The sequence below is a fragment of the Musa acuminata genome, chromosome BXJ1-9, assembly GCF_036884655.1.
Source record: "Musa acuminata AAA Group cultivar baxijiao chromosome BXJ1-9, Cavendish_Baxijiao_AAA, whole genome shotgun sequence".
Taxonomy (NCBI): domain Eukaryota; kingdom Viridiplantae; phylum Streptophyta; class Magnoliopsida; order Zingiberales; family Musaceae; genus Musa; species Musa acuminata.
In genome coordinates this window covers 4,812,412-4,833,006 of record NC_088335.1, presented here as the reverse complement: position 1 = coordinate 4,833,006, position 20,595 = coordinate 4,812,412, and the positions used below count along the sequence as shown (strand labels likewise).

The 20,595-nt window shown below is 37.9% G+C and overlaps 2 protein-coding genes across 6 annotated transcripts in view; one reads left to right on the top strand and one right to left on the bottom strand.

Moving 5' to 3' along the window:
* The first annotated feature begins 550 nt into the window (after window positions 1-550).
* LOC103997176 (uncharacterized) lies at window positions 551-1,451 on the top strand. Its single transcript, XM_009418337.3, has 3 exons — window positions 551-693; window positions 849-948; window positions 1,191-1,451. Exons 1-3 carry the CDS (start codon window positions 687-689, stop codon window positions 1,291-1,293), a joined length of 210 nt encoding a protein of 69 aa, XP_009416612.1. The 5' UTR covers window positions 551-686; the 3' UTR covers window positions 1,294-1,451.
* Window positions 1,452-2,504: 1,053 nt separating this feature from the next.
* The window catches only part of LOC103997175 (uncharacterized), a 75,769-nt gene continuing 57,678 nt past the window's right edge, over window positions 2,505-20,595 (bottom strand). For 4 of the 5 annotated variants that reach the window (XM_065082213.1, XM_009418336.3, XM_065082214.1 and 1 more), the window contains 18 exons: window positions 19,419-19,549; window positions 18,774-19,280; window positions 17,854-18,675; window positions 17,697-17,773; window positions 16,160-16,613; window positions 15,958-16,044; window positions 9,437-9,592; window positions 9,156-9,340; window positions 8,545-9,075; window positions 8,195-8,372; window positions 7,936-8,075; window positions 7,667-7,793; window positions 7,343-7,564; window positions 6,880-7,236; window positions 6,201-6,359; window positions 5,834-6,118; window positions 5,425-5,737; window positions 2,505-2,704 (listed from right to left, as the gene is read on the bottom strand). In XM_065082213.1, the coding sequence (XP_064938285.1) occupies window positions 5,552-5,737; window positions 5,834-6,118; window positions 6,201-6,359; window positions 6,880-7,236; window positions 7,343-7,564; window positions 7,667-7,793; window positions 7,936-8,075; window positions 8,195-8,372; window positions 8,545-9,075; window positions 9,156-9,340; window positions 9,437-9,592; window positions 15,958-16,044; window positions 16,160-16,613; window positions 17,697-17,773; window positions 17,854-18,675; window positions 18,774-19,280; window positions 19,419-19,549 (4,604 nt within the window). In that variant the 3' untranslated portion in view covers window positions 2,505-2,704; window positions 5,425-5,551. Of the gene's footprint in view, window positions 2,705-5,424; window positions 5,738-5,833; window positions 6,119-6,200; window positions 6,360-6,879; window positions 7,237-7,342; window positions 7,565-7,666; window positions 7,794-7,935; window positions 8,076-8,194; window positions 8,373-8,544; window positions 9,076-9,155; window positions 9,341-9,436; window positions 9,593-9,796; window positions 10,396-15,957; window positions 16,045-16,159; window positions 16,614-17,696; window positions 17,774-17,853; window positions 18,676-18,773; window positions 19,281-19,418; window positions 19,550-20,595 lie in introns of those variants that run through there. The other variant, XM_065082216.1, reaches the window with a different exon arrangement.

The following is a 20,595-nucleotide window of genomic DNA, read 5'->3' as shown; positions in this document are numbered from 1 at the left end:
CCCAGCAATATACTCAGAAAGAATGACATTTGGGCCAGTCATCACCCAACCATTTCATCTGGATGAATGACAAAGCAGGTAGGTCGATTGAGTAAACCTCGAGGGGTAAGCAACTCGCTTAAGCTACACGAATTACCGGAGTAAGACCCGAGGGAAAGGGAGATAATTTTTTGGACCCACTCTCCCACTCTATGCTATCCAATGAAAAAGCAGGTACAAAAACCGAGTGCCGCGGCAAGGGTAACAATCTACCGGGGTGAAACAATAAGAGAAGCGACTTTCCTACTCGGTCACGCTACTCAGAAGATTACCTTCTTTTTACTGGATGAAATTACTGAATCACCGGAGCCCACTACTGCATGTGATACACATGGGTAAGAGGGGAGAAATACATTCTTTGGTCCCATTATTTCATCCAATGACAAAGCAGGCAGGGCCGACGCGACGGGAACCCGTCTCGTATACCTTTACATGATTAGGGCAAATGATGGAAATTACCGGAGCCCACAGGGCATTGCAGACGTGTAAAGGCCGGATACGAGAGGGTATATCTAAGACGGTGGATTCCGGAGGCACTTATTCCAGAACTTTCGAGAGCCACACACGTCGCCGATTCGCCTCCGCCTCTTCGCTTCGCTCTGTTTATTCTTCCGTGCTTCCGCGTGGTTCTCCCGGCACGAGATCGGATGACTAATATCCTTTATCTACAGTAGATTTGGATTAGTTCTCGGATTTTGTTCTGTTTCTTTTGTCCATCGGTTGATGTCGATGGAATTCTAGGGTTTGCTTTTCCTATGCTTCTTCTTGATGATGTAAGAACTAATATGTTTTACTTAACTCCAATTCATGGGGAAGCCAGAGAGAAACCGACCGGCAGAGGGCTCAGGCCCGAAAAGGTCAGGTGAAGCAGAGAGAAGACGGCCTGACCCCCGAGCAGCGCCGCGAGAGGTGTACTCTTCCCTTTTATCCTGTTCTTAGGGTTTTGTTTGGATTTATTATTATCTTTAACAATTTCGACCTTATTCGATTAATTTTAAATGGAAAAAAGATTTTTTGTTAGATTAATTCGGTAATTGACGGGGAGAAACTGAAGTTATCTTGATTGTGTAAAGGGATGCAAAATTCGATTTTTTGTTAGATTATTTTGGTAATTGACGGGGAAAAACTGAAGTTATCTTGATTGTGTAAAGGGATGCAAAAGCACTCCAAGAGAAGGCAGCCAAGAAGGCTGCACAAGCAGCAGCTGGTGGAGGCACCACGGACTCCAAAAACAAAGGCAGTGCAAAGAAGTGATTCCTCAGGTCATTAATTTAAGAGGATCATGACGTTATCTTCCCAAATTGATCTTGCTTAGTGGACTATATCCTTGTATCTTTGATTTATTCTTATGTGGCTACTGTTTGATTAGAAAGTCTTGAACTTCAAATTAAAAGTAATCTGTTTGCTTCTCATGACCTATGTAAGTTCAGGCTTGCAAATTGTGGTTATCAAGTGTAGATTGTCTCACTGATGGGGTTGTGTACTCCACTGCGTTCGTGACACTTTTACTAAACAAACAGCATGATACATGGTTTTTGGGTAGTGGCTACCATGAAATTTTTATCATTAGAAGGAGTATTTGGTATTCTATTAGTTTTCTTTGATTTTAGCTATGCACCTGGGGGTAGTTGCTGATGAAGGTAAAATAAATATTTTGATTTGTAATCTTTGACGCTCATGATTCTTACTAGTGTTTGGCTCAAAACTGTGTAGATGTTGTATTTCATGCTATGTCATTAATTTAATCATCCTCGTTAAGGGAGAGAAGTAGGATGGGGAAGAGGGAATTGGGGAATGGGTAGAGGGTGAGTAGAGATGTTGGACTAACTGATGCAATTCAAGGATCGGTCAATGCGTGCAGTCCGTATCTGCAGAGAAGAAAGATACGGCTGAGTTCCAGTCATCAGCCGGAATTGGTGTATGCACGGCATCCTCGCCTTTTCCATTCGTGTGCATCACCACCTGTAGCGCCTCGATGGATGCCCGCATGCCGCCAAAACACAACACCTGCCACGGCCGTCGTCTGGATGACGCTTCCTTCACTCCATTCGCTGCAAACTACTATGCCGCCCATTATCTTTGCAGCCGAAGACTACTGCAACCTCCATTTCGATCTCTTCATTCGCTGCCGAAGACTATGCCGATCTCCATTTCGATCCCTCTGCCCAAGCGAAGTCAATCTCGACTGGAAAGTTGAAGAAGGTAATGTGATTCTCCTCAGGCGGGGTCGTAGGCGTCTATGTTTCAAAGGATAGAGAAGATGGCATGACGGCATTTACTATAGTTCAGAACTTAAAAAGAGTCACGATGCAGAATCAAAGAGTACACTTGACGAGCTTGAATTGACTAATTTGAAAAGAGCAGATCGAATCAACTTTGCCACATCATATCAACGGTCGAACTTTTAAATGACAGCAGATCGAATCAACTTGTGCAACACATGGCGGTTTTGGAGTAAACCCGAATAAACATGGAATGTGTGAATCTTTGCTCAGAACACAATTAATTACGATATTCAAATAAACTGTAGAAGAACTGTGCATATATACAGAAAAAGAATGCGAAAACTATCGCTTAATATACAGTATCACAAAATTTTGGATACATCCATGATCGAGATGCAGTGATATTACCAAGTCATCGGCTGATGCAACTTTGAGACCATCTGTAGGCAACCATATATCGAACGTCATGATATGTAAATGATAAATGATGTCCTATCTAAACAAATTCAAAGTGAAAACAACTAGAAAAGTAGTTCACACCCAGCATCATGTATTTGCATATACTTTTGATATGATCCCCCCTAACCTTTCACTTGTAATTTTGCAGCTACATTTAACTTAGCTTCTTGCTAATGCATCAAGGAAGCGAGATTGTATAAAGCATAGGTAAAAAAAAAAAAAAAACAAGGTATACAATTTGCTAAAGCAATCTACTTTGTTTTAACTAGAATGCCACAGGCCTCGCATGATATTTCTTAATATTCAGAAAATGTTTCATCTGCATTGTGTATGTGTCTGTGACAAAATCCATTAATGGAAGAATATTATCTACAATCTCAATTGGATGATAGTAACTGAAAAGGAGCAACTTGCGATCATGTTTAGAACTTTTATATTCTGTACAATTCATGCCAGTTCAAATATTAAGCTATGGCCTAGACATGTTACTTGCATTGGTGAACAAAGCTGATACAGTGTGCCTTTTCACATTGTTTTATCATATTTGCATTGGTTTGGCACCTTCTCCTATTCTGTCAATATTTGGTAAAATTTGGACCATAAAGTAACAGTCTGACTAATTGGACAAAGATTCCCAATAATGCATGATTATCGAAAGCAAGGGGATCTGCAGACCTCCTATTTTCCAATAGAAATGTAGCCTACTTCTAGAACAATTACATATCCAATTTGGCTGATGGACAAATATTAGACAGATAGCAGGGCACTTACTTCTAATCAACAAATATATGGCACATCTTAAAGACCTATGAGCCAACTAGTTCATTTCCAGTTTTTCAGTGGACATCTTGTGGATCATCAATTCATATCAAACTTTCAAAAGAAAATTTTGAATTTGCACAAATAGAAACGTTTCGGTGGAACTAAGCCTATTTTAGAGAATTCCTGCATTGAGTTCATTATGCTAAAATTTGGTAAAAGCTCAGGCAAAAGATCATTCTATTTGCTCAATTGTGTGAACTATAACAGAGATTTTGAAAGGAATTTAATCAAATTTCATGCAAACTACTTCATTAGAACTAGACTTTCAAGCTGAATGATGGAACATTAACCAGAATGTTAATCCATGATAAATTCATCAAACAACATTCAATGTACTAAATACAAGGATACTAGACATACTTGTGATGTCATGACCCTATCTAATGGAACAACTAACAAATCTACTAACTTGATAAGCCCAGAACCACATGGTCCAAAACTGCTTAAGCCAAAGTTAATGGAAGTACACTCATTTAGCTCCATAAACCAACTCAATTGTGCTCTCACATCACATGTAGGACTAAGCCGTTTTATTTACAAGATTTTTTGTCTTTGAAGTCCTTAATTCCATCTCATGGAACAGACAACTAACATGAAATATAGGAACCACATTAATATCCATAATAATGAAGATTAAAATTAATAAAATTTGTTTATAAAGTACTCTGGGTGGCTGAACAATACAGGGAAATGGTTAGTAATATATAAACTTTGATGTATAAGAGAAGATAAAACATAAAATTGGAGTATGGATTCTTGCAGACAAGTACATTAAGAAATATGTTGCAGAAGTAACAAAAATAATTGGCAATAGAAATCTATTATAGAACTTTGTGATAAGAGAACAGAGATTAAATGTTACAAATAATAGTGCACACGAAATAGGATTAAATTCATAATTCTTAAAATCAACATCAGAATTGGAATTGGACAGGGAAAATAACATAGTGATTGAAAATTTAGTTGGATCAGATGGGGACGATCAGGATCACTTGTGAAAATAACTTAATAATCAGTTGTGAAAATAATTTAATAATCTAATTTTTTTGTAAAAATAAAAAAAAATTCCATAAGGTTATTTTACCACCATCTTTCATGAAACATTTTACTTTAAAAACACTATGAAACTAAATTATAAAAGATAAAAACATTAATATACATTTATTTACTAAATACTGACAAAATTTATTTAATGAAATTAGAACTAATCTTATCATACAAGAATATTCCTATGGTTATAGAAGAGAACACTAATACCAAAAAAGAATATTTTGGAAAGAGCACTCATGGAATATAACGTTAATTTTTAATTCCGTGCCATCTTCCTCTTCATAATACCATTCTTTATAAGGTTATGAGCTTCTCTCTATCTGCACCTTTCCTCCCCCTGTAGTTTTTCTTTTGCCATGATGAGCAGTTAGCACTTAATAGCAAAGGCAAAAGTTGCAGTACTTTTTCATCTATTGCATGATCACAATTACATTTTTCTTCTTTAACCTTTCCTCTATCTCATCTTCTCTTTTCTCCTTCACCTCCATTTCTTATGGCAATGAAACTGAGTAGAATTTCCAAAATCAACTACGTTTGGCTGAATTCAATTTATTCAAATTAATTCCAACCAAATTTGGATTAGTTGGGTAGATTTTGAACAAAAAGGACATTAAGAGTTCTATATGATTGTGAAATGCACTTTAGAATAATAGAAGCTTTATCCAGTGTTGTAATTTTTTTCTCAACTTTTGATAACTGCAAGAGAAAATAAAGTTCCAGCATTGCAAACAGCTCTACCAGAAGATGTACATAAATAAAAAAAGTCAAACATAAAGGAGAAAAGTATCACATGTGAAAGATCATCCTTGTGGTAGGTAATGTGTCAAACCTTTTAGCAGGAGCAGAAGATGGCTACAGCAACTTCAGCACCGAGTTTTGGGCTAATCATGAAGTCAAGCTATGAACTTCCACCAGACTCAGTATGAGAATGTTGCTTATACTGACTCTATATGGTCTCAAAGAAGGTGTTCTTGCTCAGATTGTGCTTGAGCAAATATAGCACCAAAATCAGAATGCACAGTAACAGACACTTCATCATCATCCATTACTGAGCTCTGAAAAGTTTCTTTAGCAAATACTTCAGCTGGAAAAACTGTTTTGCGTGGGCTATATGGTTGTGGCACCTTTCTTCTCTGTCCGTCCTGTACCATAAAGTTTGTGATGTACAAGTTTAAAGGTTACAACAGTTGTTATTTAAATCTATCCAGAATATGATACAATATAATATATATATATACCTTTGAAGCATAAGGACCGTATGTGTTTAATGCTTGTTGAATGGATGAATAAATATCACTAGCTTGTTCAGATCCACGGCAACACTTTATCACACGAATGGTATTTGACTCAGCCGACCTCATATGCAGATATAAGATGAGACGTGAAGGTAGTGATCCTTGTTGATCTTTCTTTCCACGTGTCAGCTCCATTGTCACCAAATCATCCCACAGGACATCCCACAATACTGTACAAGCATCTCTTGCTGGATTGAATTTCCTTTGCCCCATGATATTTGTTGGTTGCTGATTTAAAAATGATGCTTAAGTGGATACAAAGAGAGATATTTAAGTAAAAAAAAACCTATTGACAGTGATGTCTACTGACCTGAAGTAACAATACTCTCCGATGAGTGACTAAAAGAATCTTTCCTTTTGGAAGCATAAAATGGTCTTCATAAGCATCAGATAATGCAAATTTCCCTCGGACTTTAAAGAGATCAACTTGGCCAAAAAATGTACCACATTCAGCAAATTGCAAGATAGCCTTCATAAGAAGTATGAACACCAGTCAGATTGCTCCTTAAAACTATGTTTCAAGAATGGATTGATCAATTTACACGAATTGTCACTCTGCAAATACAACAATAACTAGGGAAAAAGGAACAACTTCCGACATGTTGTATTTAAACATGAACATATAAATAAACAAAGGATAGCCCAGTGCATCAGGCTCCCGCCAATGCATGGCCTGATGATGATAATTTCTAACGATAATTTCACCAAAAAAAAACAGATCAGCAAGTGTTCTTACACTGTATCTTTAACCAACATCAGATAGGTTACTAGTTGTTTGAAATTTTGGTGGCACACATAAAAGGGGACAAATAACATAAAACCAAAGGAAAATAGAGATGGCTAAACTTACAAAAAATTTAAGTCTGAATCCCAAATTAAGTCTATAATATGAAAATGAATAAAGAATCTAGAAAGAGATGGTGAAAAACATATAAAAAATGGGAGTTCAATATCTTGACCGCGATTCCACCAAGTGAAGGCTCGATTACCTGTCCTTGTGCTTTATATTCATCATAAGGGCGGAGCAAATTATCTCCCCCAATTGCTCGGGGTAGACGTTTTCGGAGCAATTGCTCTTCTGACATGATAGCTGATGAAATCTTCATTCTTACAGCATTGGCACCTTCGGTAGTTTTCGATAAAAGATCAAGGACACCACTCACAGGTTGAGTTGCAGCACCAATTAAACCTTTACCGACACCCTGAACAAAGCCTTCAACACCTGAAGTTTTTGCACCTTCTAGAGGCTTTGTTAATATGCCTGTCACACCTCTAAAGAGGCCCTTTGCAAGAGCTCCACCTCCTTCTCTAATTACATCACCAATATCTTCAACACCTTTGCTATCCTAAAAGAAACAGTACAATAGTATCTCATTACATTCATTTAATGGCTTAAATGATGCATCATAGAGTATCCAAAATCTCATTTAATTTGATTGAAATTTTCCACACCTGTTTTTGTCGGCTTTGAATAAATTTCTTGTCCATGGATAAAGCAGCAACACCTTTACTCATATTACTAAGTGCACTACTGGCGTTTCCAAGAATATCAACCCCAGAAAGCAACTGAAGAGGTTGAGTAAGAAGATCTTTTTGTATATTAGTTGCTGCAGTACTCGTAAGAGCACTTTGACGCATGCAAACTTCTTCACGGTATCTATGAGGGATGCGCACCTAAAAACATTAAAAACCATAAAGGACTCAATTTTTTTTTTTGCAGCGAAACAACTATATCAGAAATACTTGATACCATTTACTGGAGAATATTAGACCTACCGGCATGTGTTCCATGTTACCAAGTGCAGTCATCAAAGATGACCAAAAACCAAGAACACCTCTTGGTCGTTGAGCGGGTGACATAGCCATTGATACTTTAAATCGGATTTCAGATATGTTAAGAAGCCTAATAGCAAAATAATACTTCATTAGTATCTACGTAAGTGAAGAGATTGGAACAGTTCATACTTCATACCAAAATGCAGTGCATTGATCAAAGCCATGCACAGGTCTGGCCAATAGTAAAATTCAGTGAAGTATTGACATACCCAATTTTTATTATTGGATCAACTGACACAGCAGTTGAAGAGCTTGATATCCTGTCAATCTTCACTTGTTGGAACATCTCATGAAGGCGCCAAATAATTGGTTCATGAATATTAACCAAAAATGCAGAATTATCAGGAACCTATAAGAAAGTGAATGTTGCTATAAGTCATTAATCCACCAGAAAGAACATCAAAAGATTCAGAATAATGTTGTTTAAATTAAAATAGTGACTCAAGCAGGAACAATCAACATATGCACCTGCAGACCGATATATGGGTATACGCAAAAGTCTAAGGAATTATTAGTTTGCATGGTCATAGAGAACTTCAGAACAAAGTCTGTCTGTTCACCAACTCTCTGTAATCTGAACAGAACTGGCATTGGGCTCAAAGGCAATTGATTATCCACTTGAATCTCATCCATTCGTAATTTGAATCTGCACAAACAAAAACACAAAAAACAAGAAGATGAAAAGTTTAAATAGCCAGAGAATGCATAATCTTGTGTAATTTCTGTTCCTCGTCACTGTACTTTCCTCTTGTATAGATTGTATTCTCTTGATGAAATAAAGTTGCATCTTTCCTGCTTTGCTATAAAAAAGGACTCACCTGCTGACTCCAGAACCCAGCCCAGACGAATAACAAATGAGAAGATTCTGCACAGATAGATACAGAACCTCCTCAGGCATATGGTCTATTAAGGACAGCCCCAGCTCTGTTAGTTCAAAAGTAACATGGAATTCACTATCCAAGGTAGAAGATGGTTCCTTGTAGTCAATCTGCGGTGAAGGTGCATGTAATTGATCTCTCTCATGTACATATTCCTGGGTTTCATTTTCTGGCATCCAATCACTGATTCGAGTAATGTGCATCTTCCCCTCTTTATGAACGGTAACTTGCAAAGCTTTAATAGGTCCACTAGATTCCAGCATAGGATGACTCTCCATAACCTCATCAATGTTATATCTAGCAGATCTCAAGGGGTCCATTCCGTCAACTAAGACCTCTAATAGCCGTAGTCTACCAAGATCTTGCCAGAAAAATGAAGCAGCAGAATTAGGAGGAAGACTTTGCCAGGAATCATCAGTACCATCCGCTTGGCGAACACGCACAGGTAAGAACATTGAGCGGTTTTCAATCCTGTTAAAAGTGACAAATATCCATGAATATTAGAAGCCCACAAGGAAAAACTAAATATAGAGTAGAGGCAGAAAATATACCTGTAAGGGCTTGTTAAAGTGGCAAGATGGAAAACAACTTCATAGCGAGAACTTTTTGTTCCCCCTCTTACTTCTACTCTCAGAAAAATCAGATCATTTCCCAGATCATCCTTTAGGAAAACACACATCATACCATCATTTTCAATGCTAAACGGCGTACTCCACTTGTATTCATCAAGTCGTATCTGTCAATAGAAGATAATCAAAAACATAAATTTTCCAATATAAAGGATAACATAGAAACAAAGGCAAAACAATTAAAATTGATCGAGAATCCTCACCCTCAACAACTCATTTCTAGCATTCGAATCCCATTTAAATAGCTTTGGAGGATCAGTTGGATGAACCCAATTTTCTCTTTCAGAGTTACACTGAGACAAACATATGCTGTGTCCGATCCTGTTGATAAATAGAGTCCGTGGCAGGATATGGACAACCTACACATGAATTACAATTTATTAACTGCAAGGTTACAATTAACCACAGATGAAGGTCGAATACCAGTTTGGGTTTTGAAACCAATAAACAATAATCTTAAGAAGTAATGATGTGATGAAGTTTTCAGTTTTCACAGCTTATAAAATAATGACATGTAAAATTAGAATGTTTTTCACTCTTTCACACCATGGCATAAATCAGAGTAAGCCAAAATTTATACCATACACTTCAATCACCAAATCATTTCATACATTTAAGCAAGGATTGTTGTACCACCCAAAACGGTATGAAACAGGCAGTACATACCGGTCTGGACGTGGACTGGTACATTGAGCACCCCCATTCTAGGTAAGCCCGGTCCAGTTCTAAAAATAATAAAAGAATCGAAAATAGTGGTGGGCTTTTCGAACTCGGCATTAAGAAAAGAAAAAAAAATCCTAAAATAAAAATTAGGGTTCATGATCACGAGCTCTCTTTCCGCGTTCAATGCTGCTGCTTTGCCGCTACCATTGCCAACGCCATTGTTGTTGCTTCACTACACCGCTACCAATTTCGTTGCCACCACATTCTTTCTTCCCAGGTACACTCGCACCTCTTTTCCTCTTCTTCCTTTTTCCTTCTCCTTCCTTCATCGCCCCTTCCTCTTCTCCCTCTTTTTCTTCCTTTCCAAAACATCGATGCATAACTATGTACCAACAAACTGTTATAGAGTTAGTTGGCTTTGCCTAAGTCGTGTGGTAACCTTGTGCGTCCATCCGCAAAGGGTCAGTCTCATCGAAACTTCTTATGGTCCCACAAAAACCTGCAAAAGAGAAGATAGGCTAAAAGAAGCATTTAACTTGAGATCCAACAAGCGAACATTTCAGCAAATACTTGATAGACAACGTAAATAACAAATATATACTTCCCAAGCTCTACACAATCGCACAACAAAGGGTTCAAGCGGGTCCACTATAACCAAAATTCCCCACAAGTGCCCACATGACATTGCCCTGGAACAAGGCAACGAACCAACTCTTAATAATACCCCAAAGGCCAAGCCAGCCATGTGCCACTCAGCTAACTCCAAGGTGCAATAAAACCCCCAAAATGATTCCTGGATGGCCTATTCTTGGGTAGCTATATCTCTATACGATGACTGCACACAACTTACATTTATAAGACTAAAGCGGTTACCAAAGCTAACCAAAATGGGGCAGCCAAGCCTACTACAAGCCCTCTACATATTGTGTAAAGCATAAACAAAACCGAAAGGTACGGACAAACACAAACATTACATCAAACACCCTGTGTACAGATTTGTGTGTGACATTCTCCCTCATTCTTTTGACATCCACGTCAAGGCCTTTGCGTACGTTGTATCTCCTCGCTTTTGAAGATCTTCAATCTTCTGCTTTAGTTGCAATGCTCCTCCCTCGACTTCTAGTTGCTCTCTGCCGTTGTTATTAAGTAGTCAAACTTTAATCCGCCAACGCTGCTTTAACTCACCAGTGACTCTTCTAGTGTGGGGTCGATCGAGTTGCGTTGATCTTTAATCCGCCTACGCTGCTTTAACTCGCCAGTGACTCTTCTGGTTCTGATGCGGGGTCGATCAAGTTGCATTGATCTTTGGTAGTTTCTACAGATTCCTCATATGAAGGAAAATACCTTATTACGGGTAAGTCCCTCAAACGTCTCACATCGCTTGAATTGGGTGCATGCTTGTTGGAGCTTTAATAAGTATCGCCGTAAAGACTTTGAAGTTTTCCTTCGTAAAATTTGTCCATCGATTCCTCTTCCACTTAGTTGTCACCTTCAAGAAGGCTTGTATCATTTCTGCTTTTGATTGGTATTCTATTGGGAAATGAAGCGAACGTCCTACTCTCGATGGAACCAATCACCATTGGTAAGAATTTGACAAATGTTTTTTCCACGAGTCTCTTCAAAGAAAATTTGAAGATGTGCAGAGCTTATTTGTTGGATAAATAAAAGAATTGGGGTATTCGATTTCACCTATTCTCTTAAGAGTTGAGAAGGCAAAGGTTACTTAACTTCACTTGCCTCCTCGAGAGTTATAGTTCATGCGTCAAGCTAGTTACCAGCCTTCTCTTGCTCTTTGGTCATAGTTCTGAAGCACTTAAAGCGTTTGCACTTCTTGCGTTGAGTTAGCTTCTACAATTCGCCTCTTCATTGCTATTGAACTTCCAGAATGCAAGAAGTTTTGCCAGAAAAGAACAAAATTTCGTTTCGACTTGAAGCATGTCTTCAATAGTTTTGGTCACCTCTAGGATTATATCGTCTTCTCCATCATTTCCACCGCCTACTCCTTTAAGTAGAAAAGGTACAATTTTACGTATGACCTACTATGTTCTTTGGTAGAGCACTCTTGCATCAACCCGAAGTCCCCTATTTTCGGTTATCTTGATAAGAAGCTCATCGACACCAGTCTTACGAAGTTCCCTAGCCTCCGCCCTTCTGCTTTGTCTCAGTACTTGGTATTTGCCTCTGCATTCTCTACCTCCACGGTCCCATTTCACGATCATACACTCTCCCTCCATAAGAGTAAGGAATCGATGACTTCACAGAAGTCTTACCTTTGTAATACCATGGTGTTGCCATGCCCATGACCCTAACTATTCATTGTCTCACATCTGCGTCCCTTTCTTTGCGATTAGTAGATCCGCCTCTATAGTATTGTGGCACTTCTTCGAGTCTACCTCCATCCTAACCAACGTTGGTTTTAGGTAGCTAAGTTCCTCTGGACTCATCGTCACTTCCTCGTCCCTTTTGACCACTTGCTTCAATACATCTATATTCTCCGAACAGTTCCCCTTGGTCGATGGAAAGATAAACTGCAACTCTCATGCATGACCTCCGCCATCATGTTGCAAGGCTCGCGTCAATTTTGTTCTCCTTTGTATCTTTGATAGCAACGTTCGCTCGCTCAACCTTGTCCTCTGACTTGCCGAACTCCCTCAAGCGAATATGAGCTCTAGAGCAGTCTAACTCTATAGTCGCTTCAGTTATACCTCTGCATGATCGTCTCCCTTATAGGACTCCCTAGTACTTGCACTTCGAATCCCCCTCGATGGTACATAGCCCATCATATGCTGACGACCAAGGCTTTTATCCAAAGCAAATTTGGTGCACTCATGGAAGACTTGCCTCTACGGTACCATGACATTCACTACTTGAAAACATAGCCCTTCTTGCCATCATGTTGCTCCCCAAAGTGGAGCTCCTAATATCTCTTGATTATACCTCTGTATGATCAAGTCCCTCATGGGACTTGTGTGTCGCATTGCCTTAAACTATTCCACCACAATCCGCTACACCATGTCGCCTCTTGGTGACATGTCCATTGTATTCTGATCTTTATGGGATGAACTTGGACTGTGATCTCTCCATGTGTGGCCTCTGCTAGCACAACGCAAGATCTCCAACACCTTCGATTGTGTTCGCTCTTTTAGTAATCGATCTTTGTCCACCAACTCTTGGGTCACACACAAATGAAGCGCAACTCTAGGATAGTCCATCGCCCAGGAACTCTCGAAATCCACTGGCTTCGTTGAAATTGGTGGGTCAATGATTGAATCTTGGACCCTTGCCCCTAGCATAATCTCCAATGCACATAGCTTCTTTTGCGACAACTCGAATGACAGCATTGCAGCATATTCTTCAAGAGTACCCACCTTTACGTTATCTTCCCACGTGCCAAGGCCTTTTGACCCAAACTTCGTCTCGGCAAGTTGATTCGCCTTAATCCCTCTATCAATTGCTTTGTCGAGATAAGGTGCATGTGCCTTGAAGCTTCCTTCGACTTTGCCACCATGTAAGATGAGTCTACTTTATCAAAACGAGAGACACATGGAATAACATGATCTCGCTCTTACCTCTACAAGAGTTCATATCCTTGACTTTTATCCAAGGAAAGCTTCGTGTCTCCGCTTCATGCTCTATGTTCTATGTGGACTCCCTTCAAGCGACTTGGGCACTTCACCCAAGTTACTCCACTCCTTGATTTCCATTGAGTTGAATAGTGGCCCTCGCGGCCACCATTTTATGAGTTAATCCTCTATTGAGTTTGATGACTTTAAGTGTGCATTTGTTTGGTGTTGCCTAGGGTCGCTCCCCCACTTGATCTCATAATGTGTCTAACACTTTACCTCGTACGAGATCATTCAACGACTCCTTACCGCTCGTTCGGTCCATTGAGCTTTATGGAGTTGTCTTGAGGTACCCCTCAACATGTGCTGTCTGTTGTACATGATTCTCCTTCTAGAGAACCAAGACTTCTCTCCTGGATATCTATCCAGTTAGAGCAACTTTCCTCTTTACGTCCTTTCCTTTAGAAGTTTAGGAAGCCACTATCCCCTTGGACTACTTTGCGTTGCTGAACAAATCGTGCACTGTTCTGCCATCGCGAACGCACTTATTAGATTATGACTCATTGCTAATATAGCCCAGTTGCACCTCTCGAGGACTAGTAATATGCCGAACCTACTACACACTTCAGCCTCCTACAAACGTATCCCTCTCATGCCATAGAGAAAGTTTTCATGCTCCATAATATTAAGTTTCAGTTGACTTGGGATGGCCACAAACAGTCCACCATTCATATACAAGCCCTTGCATAAGTCGTGTGGCACCCTTGTGTGCCCACCCGCAAAAGTTTAGCCTCCCCAAAACCTCTTATGGTCCCATAAGGACTTACAAAAGATAAAATGGGTTAGAGAAAGAATTTAACTCGGGGTATCACAAGCAGACATTTCAACAAATACTTAATAGGCAATGCAAATTACAAACATAGACTTCGAAAGTTTTGAATGGTTGAACGGCAAAGGGAATAAGATGATTCGTCATAACAAAAAGTTTTCACAAGTGCCCACAAGACACTGCTACAAAATAAGACAGCGAACTAAACAATACCCCAAATGCCCATCTAGTCATGTGCCACCCTGGTAGCTCCAGGACGATGTACTGGCTGACACTTTGCACTACTCTACGGAGCTAGAAAAACCCCTAAATAACTACCTATATGACCTATTTTTGGATAGTTTTGCCTCCACGCGATGCCTACACATAACCTGTGTTTACAGGACTCAAACGATTACAAAAGTTAATCAAAATAAGACTATCAAGCGTACTACAAGCTCACTACATGCTGTGAAAGACATGAATAAAATCAAAAGACATAGATATACATAAACATTACATCGAACACCCTATGTATATATTTATCTGTGATAAGACGGTGTGCTAGTATTGACTAGTATGTACAGATTCAATAGATCACCGAAACAGGTCTAGTATCTAAAATGACGATCCTTGCGTTTAAGAGCTCATAAAATAATAAAAATAAATTTATGAAGAGTTAAAAAAAGCCTGAATTATGGATTATAGAAGTGTCAATTTAGAAACTCATGCTTTTGTTTAACAACTACTTCTTCATTGGTGTTATTCCACATTTGTTTACTAATCCGCAAACCTTATCCAAGAAATGGCAAACTAAAGTCGATTTGACAATGCAAGAATTTTATAAATAGAGAAGCCCATATAAAAGTGGTGTAAATCTTGATTGTCTCAACTAAAAAATGAGCTGCTGTTAGTTATCAAATATATCATGTTGTATTGGAAGGACCTAGATGTTAAAGTGAGAGTACACATACAAAACTATAAATTCAAGTTGGGAACCATTAGAGCCAATTTAGAATAATCTGATTAATAAGTACTTGTCAAGAAAAGTAGGACTAACTATCAATATGATTACTTCCATCAATTGATATCATAGTGATCAAATCAGTGTTATTTATGGTTTAATAATTGGAATGGATATTGTTTGGATTTTGAAACATTAAACTAAGTTGCCGCTAGTTATTATTATCACATAGGAGAAGTCACAAAATCACATAGACAAAGTTTTTAAAAAAGTCAAGATTAATATTATTGACCAGTATTTACTGACATGACCAAGTATTCGTATTAGAACATAACTGGATACCTATGCATATACTATTCATTTTTATTATTTTATTAATTTATTAAATGATACCAAATAGTATAACAATATTGTACCTGTCCAAAGGAAACTGGTCTTAGACTAATAAACTATAAACTTCACATATGCTTCACATCATCACCCTCTAACATGAAGGAAAAGAAAGAGAATGGTTCTTTAGCTTTTCTTTTCTTATTAATAGAATTACATTGATCAACAAGGCCTGATTTTACAACCTAAATCAACTGAGGTTTGACATTAATTGCTTTGGTTGTTCCAGATACAAAAAGATTAATGATAACCAGGAACTAGTCAGTTCAGATGGGTTTGTCAGTCCCAGATGATCCTGTATAATATGCCAAATATATAAAAAGAATGAGAAAGAACCTTGGTTCTGTCAGAAGCCATCTTAAGTTGTGCTGATAACCTGTAATATGATCCATCAGAAGCAAATGCATTAAAATCAACCCGCTCCTGTAAAAGATTTCATGTCATTAATCATCAAAGCTCAAGACAAAGTATAAGCAATAACAATATCAACTTCTCTAAAATCACAGATTAAAAACACATGTATAGAGATCATTATAACCTTGCTTTCAAGCTCAAGAAGAGAGATTCCAAGACTGTACTTATCAGAGTGGCTGACAGCAATAGATATTCCTACTCGTGAGGTACAAGTACTGCTGCCACGAGACTGAAATGACATACTGCCACTACGGTTCATAAAATCCTGTGGAGAGAACATAACGAATTTTGGACTAATATCCTCAATAACATCATATATCTGAATGTTTCTCCTTGTATTAGAATTTCTTCTATCAAAAGACTTTGAGGAGCTTCTCATGGAAAACTTTGCAGATTTAACTGCTCTAGAAATTAATAGAGAATCAGCATCGGAGCTGTCCACTGGTTCCACCTCTACAATGCGATATGAAAGTGGCACTGATGAATCATTCTGAATCCAGTAAGGTACGAAAAATCTTATTGTTTTTGGAGAAGCATCAGTTCCCCCCAGATCATGCTCAACACTCACCCGCAACCTCCTGAAGACACCACTCCATGATGAATAAGAGATCTTAAAACTTAGTGATATAAAAGAAATAAAAGCCAATTGTTTCAACATTAAAGAAGCAAATTTAACATAACAACCATGTGCTTTTTCCTTGTTAATAATTGATAAAGTAACTCTATATATATATATATATATATATATATATATATATATATATATGAGAAGGGAAATGACTAATCTTTTTGTAACCAAATGTCCAAATTCTGACCCTACAAGTACATTACATATGTTGATTTAATTTTTAACATCATTATTGAATTTCTGATTGAAATTGCTTAAATGAAGATTATTCTGTGCAAACCAGAGAGAAGTTCCAAAATTTACACCGAAGAAGCATGTTGGTGATGTGACAAACCAATATGTACTAACCAAAATGTGCTTTGTGCATACAGATAAACACACATTAAGTGCTACATACATATGCATGTGGTAAAAGATACTTTTAGATGAAAAGGTTTGCTTATTCAATTATGCTTATTTTAATTGAGACCATGTGTATTTTTGCTATGACAAAATCCGATGAACCTACTGCCACAATTACTTCGATAAATGGACGTTAAACCATGCTATCGAAAGTGATCAGGCCCAAGTTATTATTTGTAACCAATCAAGCATTACCAATTAATCCAACATAATACACAGTCATCAGGCCCAAGTTATTATTTGTGGGCCTATTTATTGGGTGGCACTTTGTTTATATATCATAACAAAAGGTATCAATTCGATCCAACCAACATACTAGGCAGACATGATTTTTTATCATGTTTGAACAAATGGACCAGGTTAGTTGAACATCAGGTCAGGTCAACCAAAACATGTACAAGTCTTACTAAAAGTAACTAAAAACATATTCTTTTTCCTGAGGTATCAGGCAAAATTCCTTTCTCAAATTTTTTACTATTATTATTTCTCATGTTCAATCGACACAAGTTCTTCGGACTGCCAACTGCCTAGCTGTTCCAATATGCACATCACTAACTTTATACATTCTGTGTATGAGAGACAATTAAATTCTTCCATTTAGCTTGTAGGGACAATTACACATATGACAGACCTGTTAGTTTGTTGCTGGAGCATCCAAAACGAAGAAGCATGATCAAGGCCTAGTAAATCCAAAATTAGAACAGCATCCTGAGACAGAAGGCTAAATAGTGTCAGGTAGAAACATTCCTTGTAGATATTATGAATATCATAGCTAAAGTTGCTGTTACCTTTTCCAAAACCCAGCCACCTTGAACAAACATTGTGAAGTAGATAGGTTTCCGAATATCTGCTGAATAGACAGAAGCACTTTCGCCTGGTAAGATAACACCATGCTGCCGTTCAATCATTTTCCCATCAAATGTTTTCTCCCAAACAGCATATTCAGTTTCGCTCGGAAGCTTATTTTCCAATCTGAGAGCTGAATTAAGAGATATTTTCCAATCATAAACAGGAGCATTCAATTGTGTGTGAAGAACTGTGGCATCAGTCCCAACACTAAGCCAGAAACACCGCTGAGCACTATTGCTTGGAGTACAATATGAAAGAAGGTCCTTCTTCTCAAGCTGATTCAATCTAAGAACATAATTCTGTGACGTAAAATCTAAACATTTAGAGGTACTTTGCCTAGAAAGTTGAGGTTGGACGTTGACAGGCTGCTCCTTTCTGGAACCAAGGGTGAACATCTGGCTCCAGGTGTAAGATTCATGAGAACTTTCTGAAAAAGGACGAACTTGCAAGCACAAGTCCCTATCCTTAGTCATACTTGTCCATGGTAAATAAGTGGATGATCCTGGACTAAGAACAGCAATTACATTCCTCCTATTATCTACGTTTTCCACAGGCAACTGTTCCCTTGTACGTGTCCATCGCCTTCTTCGCACAAAGTCAAAAGCTGACCTAGAAGATGATTTAGAAGAATTTGGAGGCCAGTTAAAACCCTGAAAGTCAGTTCCATATGCCCACCCATCAGAGTCCAAAAACTGAGACTTATCAATTTTCCAAGCCGAAGTCCACCTCCAACCAGTGGGAAGAGCAGGCTCAAAGAAGTCCTTCAGAAATATATATATATATATTTTGTAAACATATTACATTAAAAAAGGGCATTCACCTAAACTATGCTGAAAATGAACAGTTGTTTATCGCTCACCTTAGATGAATATGAATAGTCCCTGGTACTCCAGCGTGCAGGATCATTAGCACAAGTACTGGATGACTTGCCAGAAATTGGTTGATATCTCTGATTTTCAAAGACCTCTTCTGTCACAGTGACAGAACTGCTAGTTCCTGTGTTCAAGACAGGACTGATAAGTGATATAGAAGAGAATAAAGACACTTCAAGCTTGATATCAGCATCATTGACAAGGAGAGCAAGAGATCTGAGAATAGCATGCTTCTTGCTATTCCTCATGATAACTTCAAAGGCCATAGCTTGTTTATTAAGTAATTTTGGAACAACAGCTGATAGTGGAAGAACCGAACTGAAGTTCTCCCACGGGCCATCAGGGCCAAGGCCAACCCAAAAACCAACATCTCTATTGGCAGGTACTGTTCTGTCAGTAATTTCAAAGTTCTTTTCAGTATTTTGATCAATATATGAAATGGAAATTACAAGAGCACCACAGTCTTTGCTTTCCTCATTTCTGACTATCTGTCCCTGTGTCCAAAAATAAAAGATTTTGTGTTGGTTAAAACGACAAGGTAGGAGTAAAAATATTCAGAATATAAATGTCCTCAACCATTTTGTATAAGATCCTGGACTTGCAGAACAATGCCAGAGATGCAACATAAGTACCTTGCACCTAAGAGGATAGGATGAGAACTCTTGAAACTTAGCTGCTTGCTGTAGCATTTTTATTGAAGCAGCACGTTTCAGCATGCTTGCACTGCTACTGACTGGAATACAAAGTGCCCCTATGACTTCACCTGCACACCTCAGCATTGGTCAACATCATATAAGTCCATACAGCCAAAGCATAAAAAACCATTCAAACTCAAATAAGAGCTTGGGGGAAAAAAACAGAAACATCTTATGTCAGAACTGAAAAAGAGGTAATTAGGAAACTGGGAACAACTGTGATCCAAAGTGAATGAACAGCAAGAATTTATGAAAGGTTATGAAGATAATAAAAGAAGATTAAACAGAAATTAATCAACTGAATATTATATAAATATTACATTATGTAGGATTTTATGAATGAGTTTTTAATAACAATGGCAGCTAAAAGCAAAGGAAATATTACTTCCTACATGTAGACAAATATGCACACATAACACAGGAAGTTATCACACATGCATGTTAGAAGTTCATATTTCGGAGGAGCATGAGTTATAATAATCCACTACTGATATGCATATGATCTTTCTAGTGACATCCATCCATTTCAATTTGTACTCTTTATCTTTAAAACATCATCTTAATGGAACAAATTGATAGGTTGTTAACTACATTGCCTTCAGAATGTAATCATTCCAAGAGAGAAGCTTCTAGTAATCTTTGTAAAATTTTCCCATCAAAATGCATTTCATCTCTAATATATTTGTGTTCTTCATAGTAGTGTTAAAGTTCGATAGGAGTCTTCGAGGTATTTAGAGCCCAAGACAGTTATCTTTATTGATCTGAACAAGGCTTAAAATATGAATATTGGTCCACACCAGCATACTGCCCATGTATTACAATAAAATAAGTACTATAACAATGTTTGATATGTCAATACTGGCAAGACAAAGTAGTATAGCATCAAACTGGCATCAAGGTTTGTTTCATTGTGATACTGTTGTATTTGAAATTGTAGACCCACAGATAAGCTTTCACTTGTATGGATCTAGTCCAATTGAAGTTTGGAGTCTCAATGTCCTCTAATTCTTAGTCAACTGATATATTTAGTTTTTCAATATATCAGTCGCCTTTAAGAAAATAACAATTGGAAGTGGCCTAAATGGTAATCATGCCATTATGTATGCAAAATTCA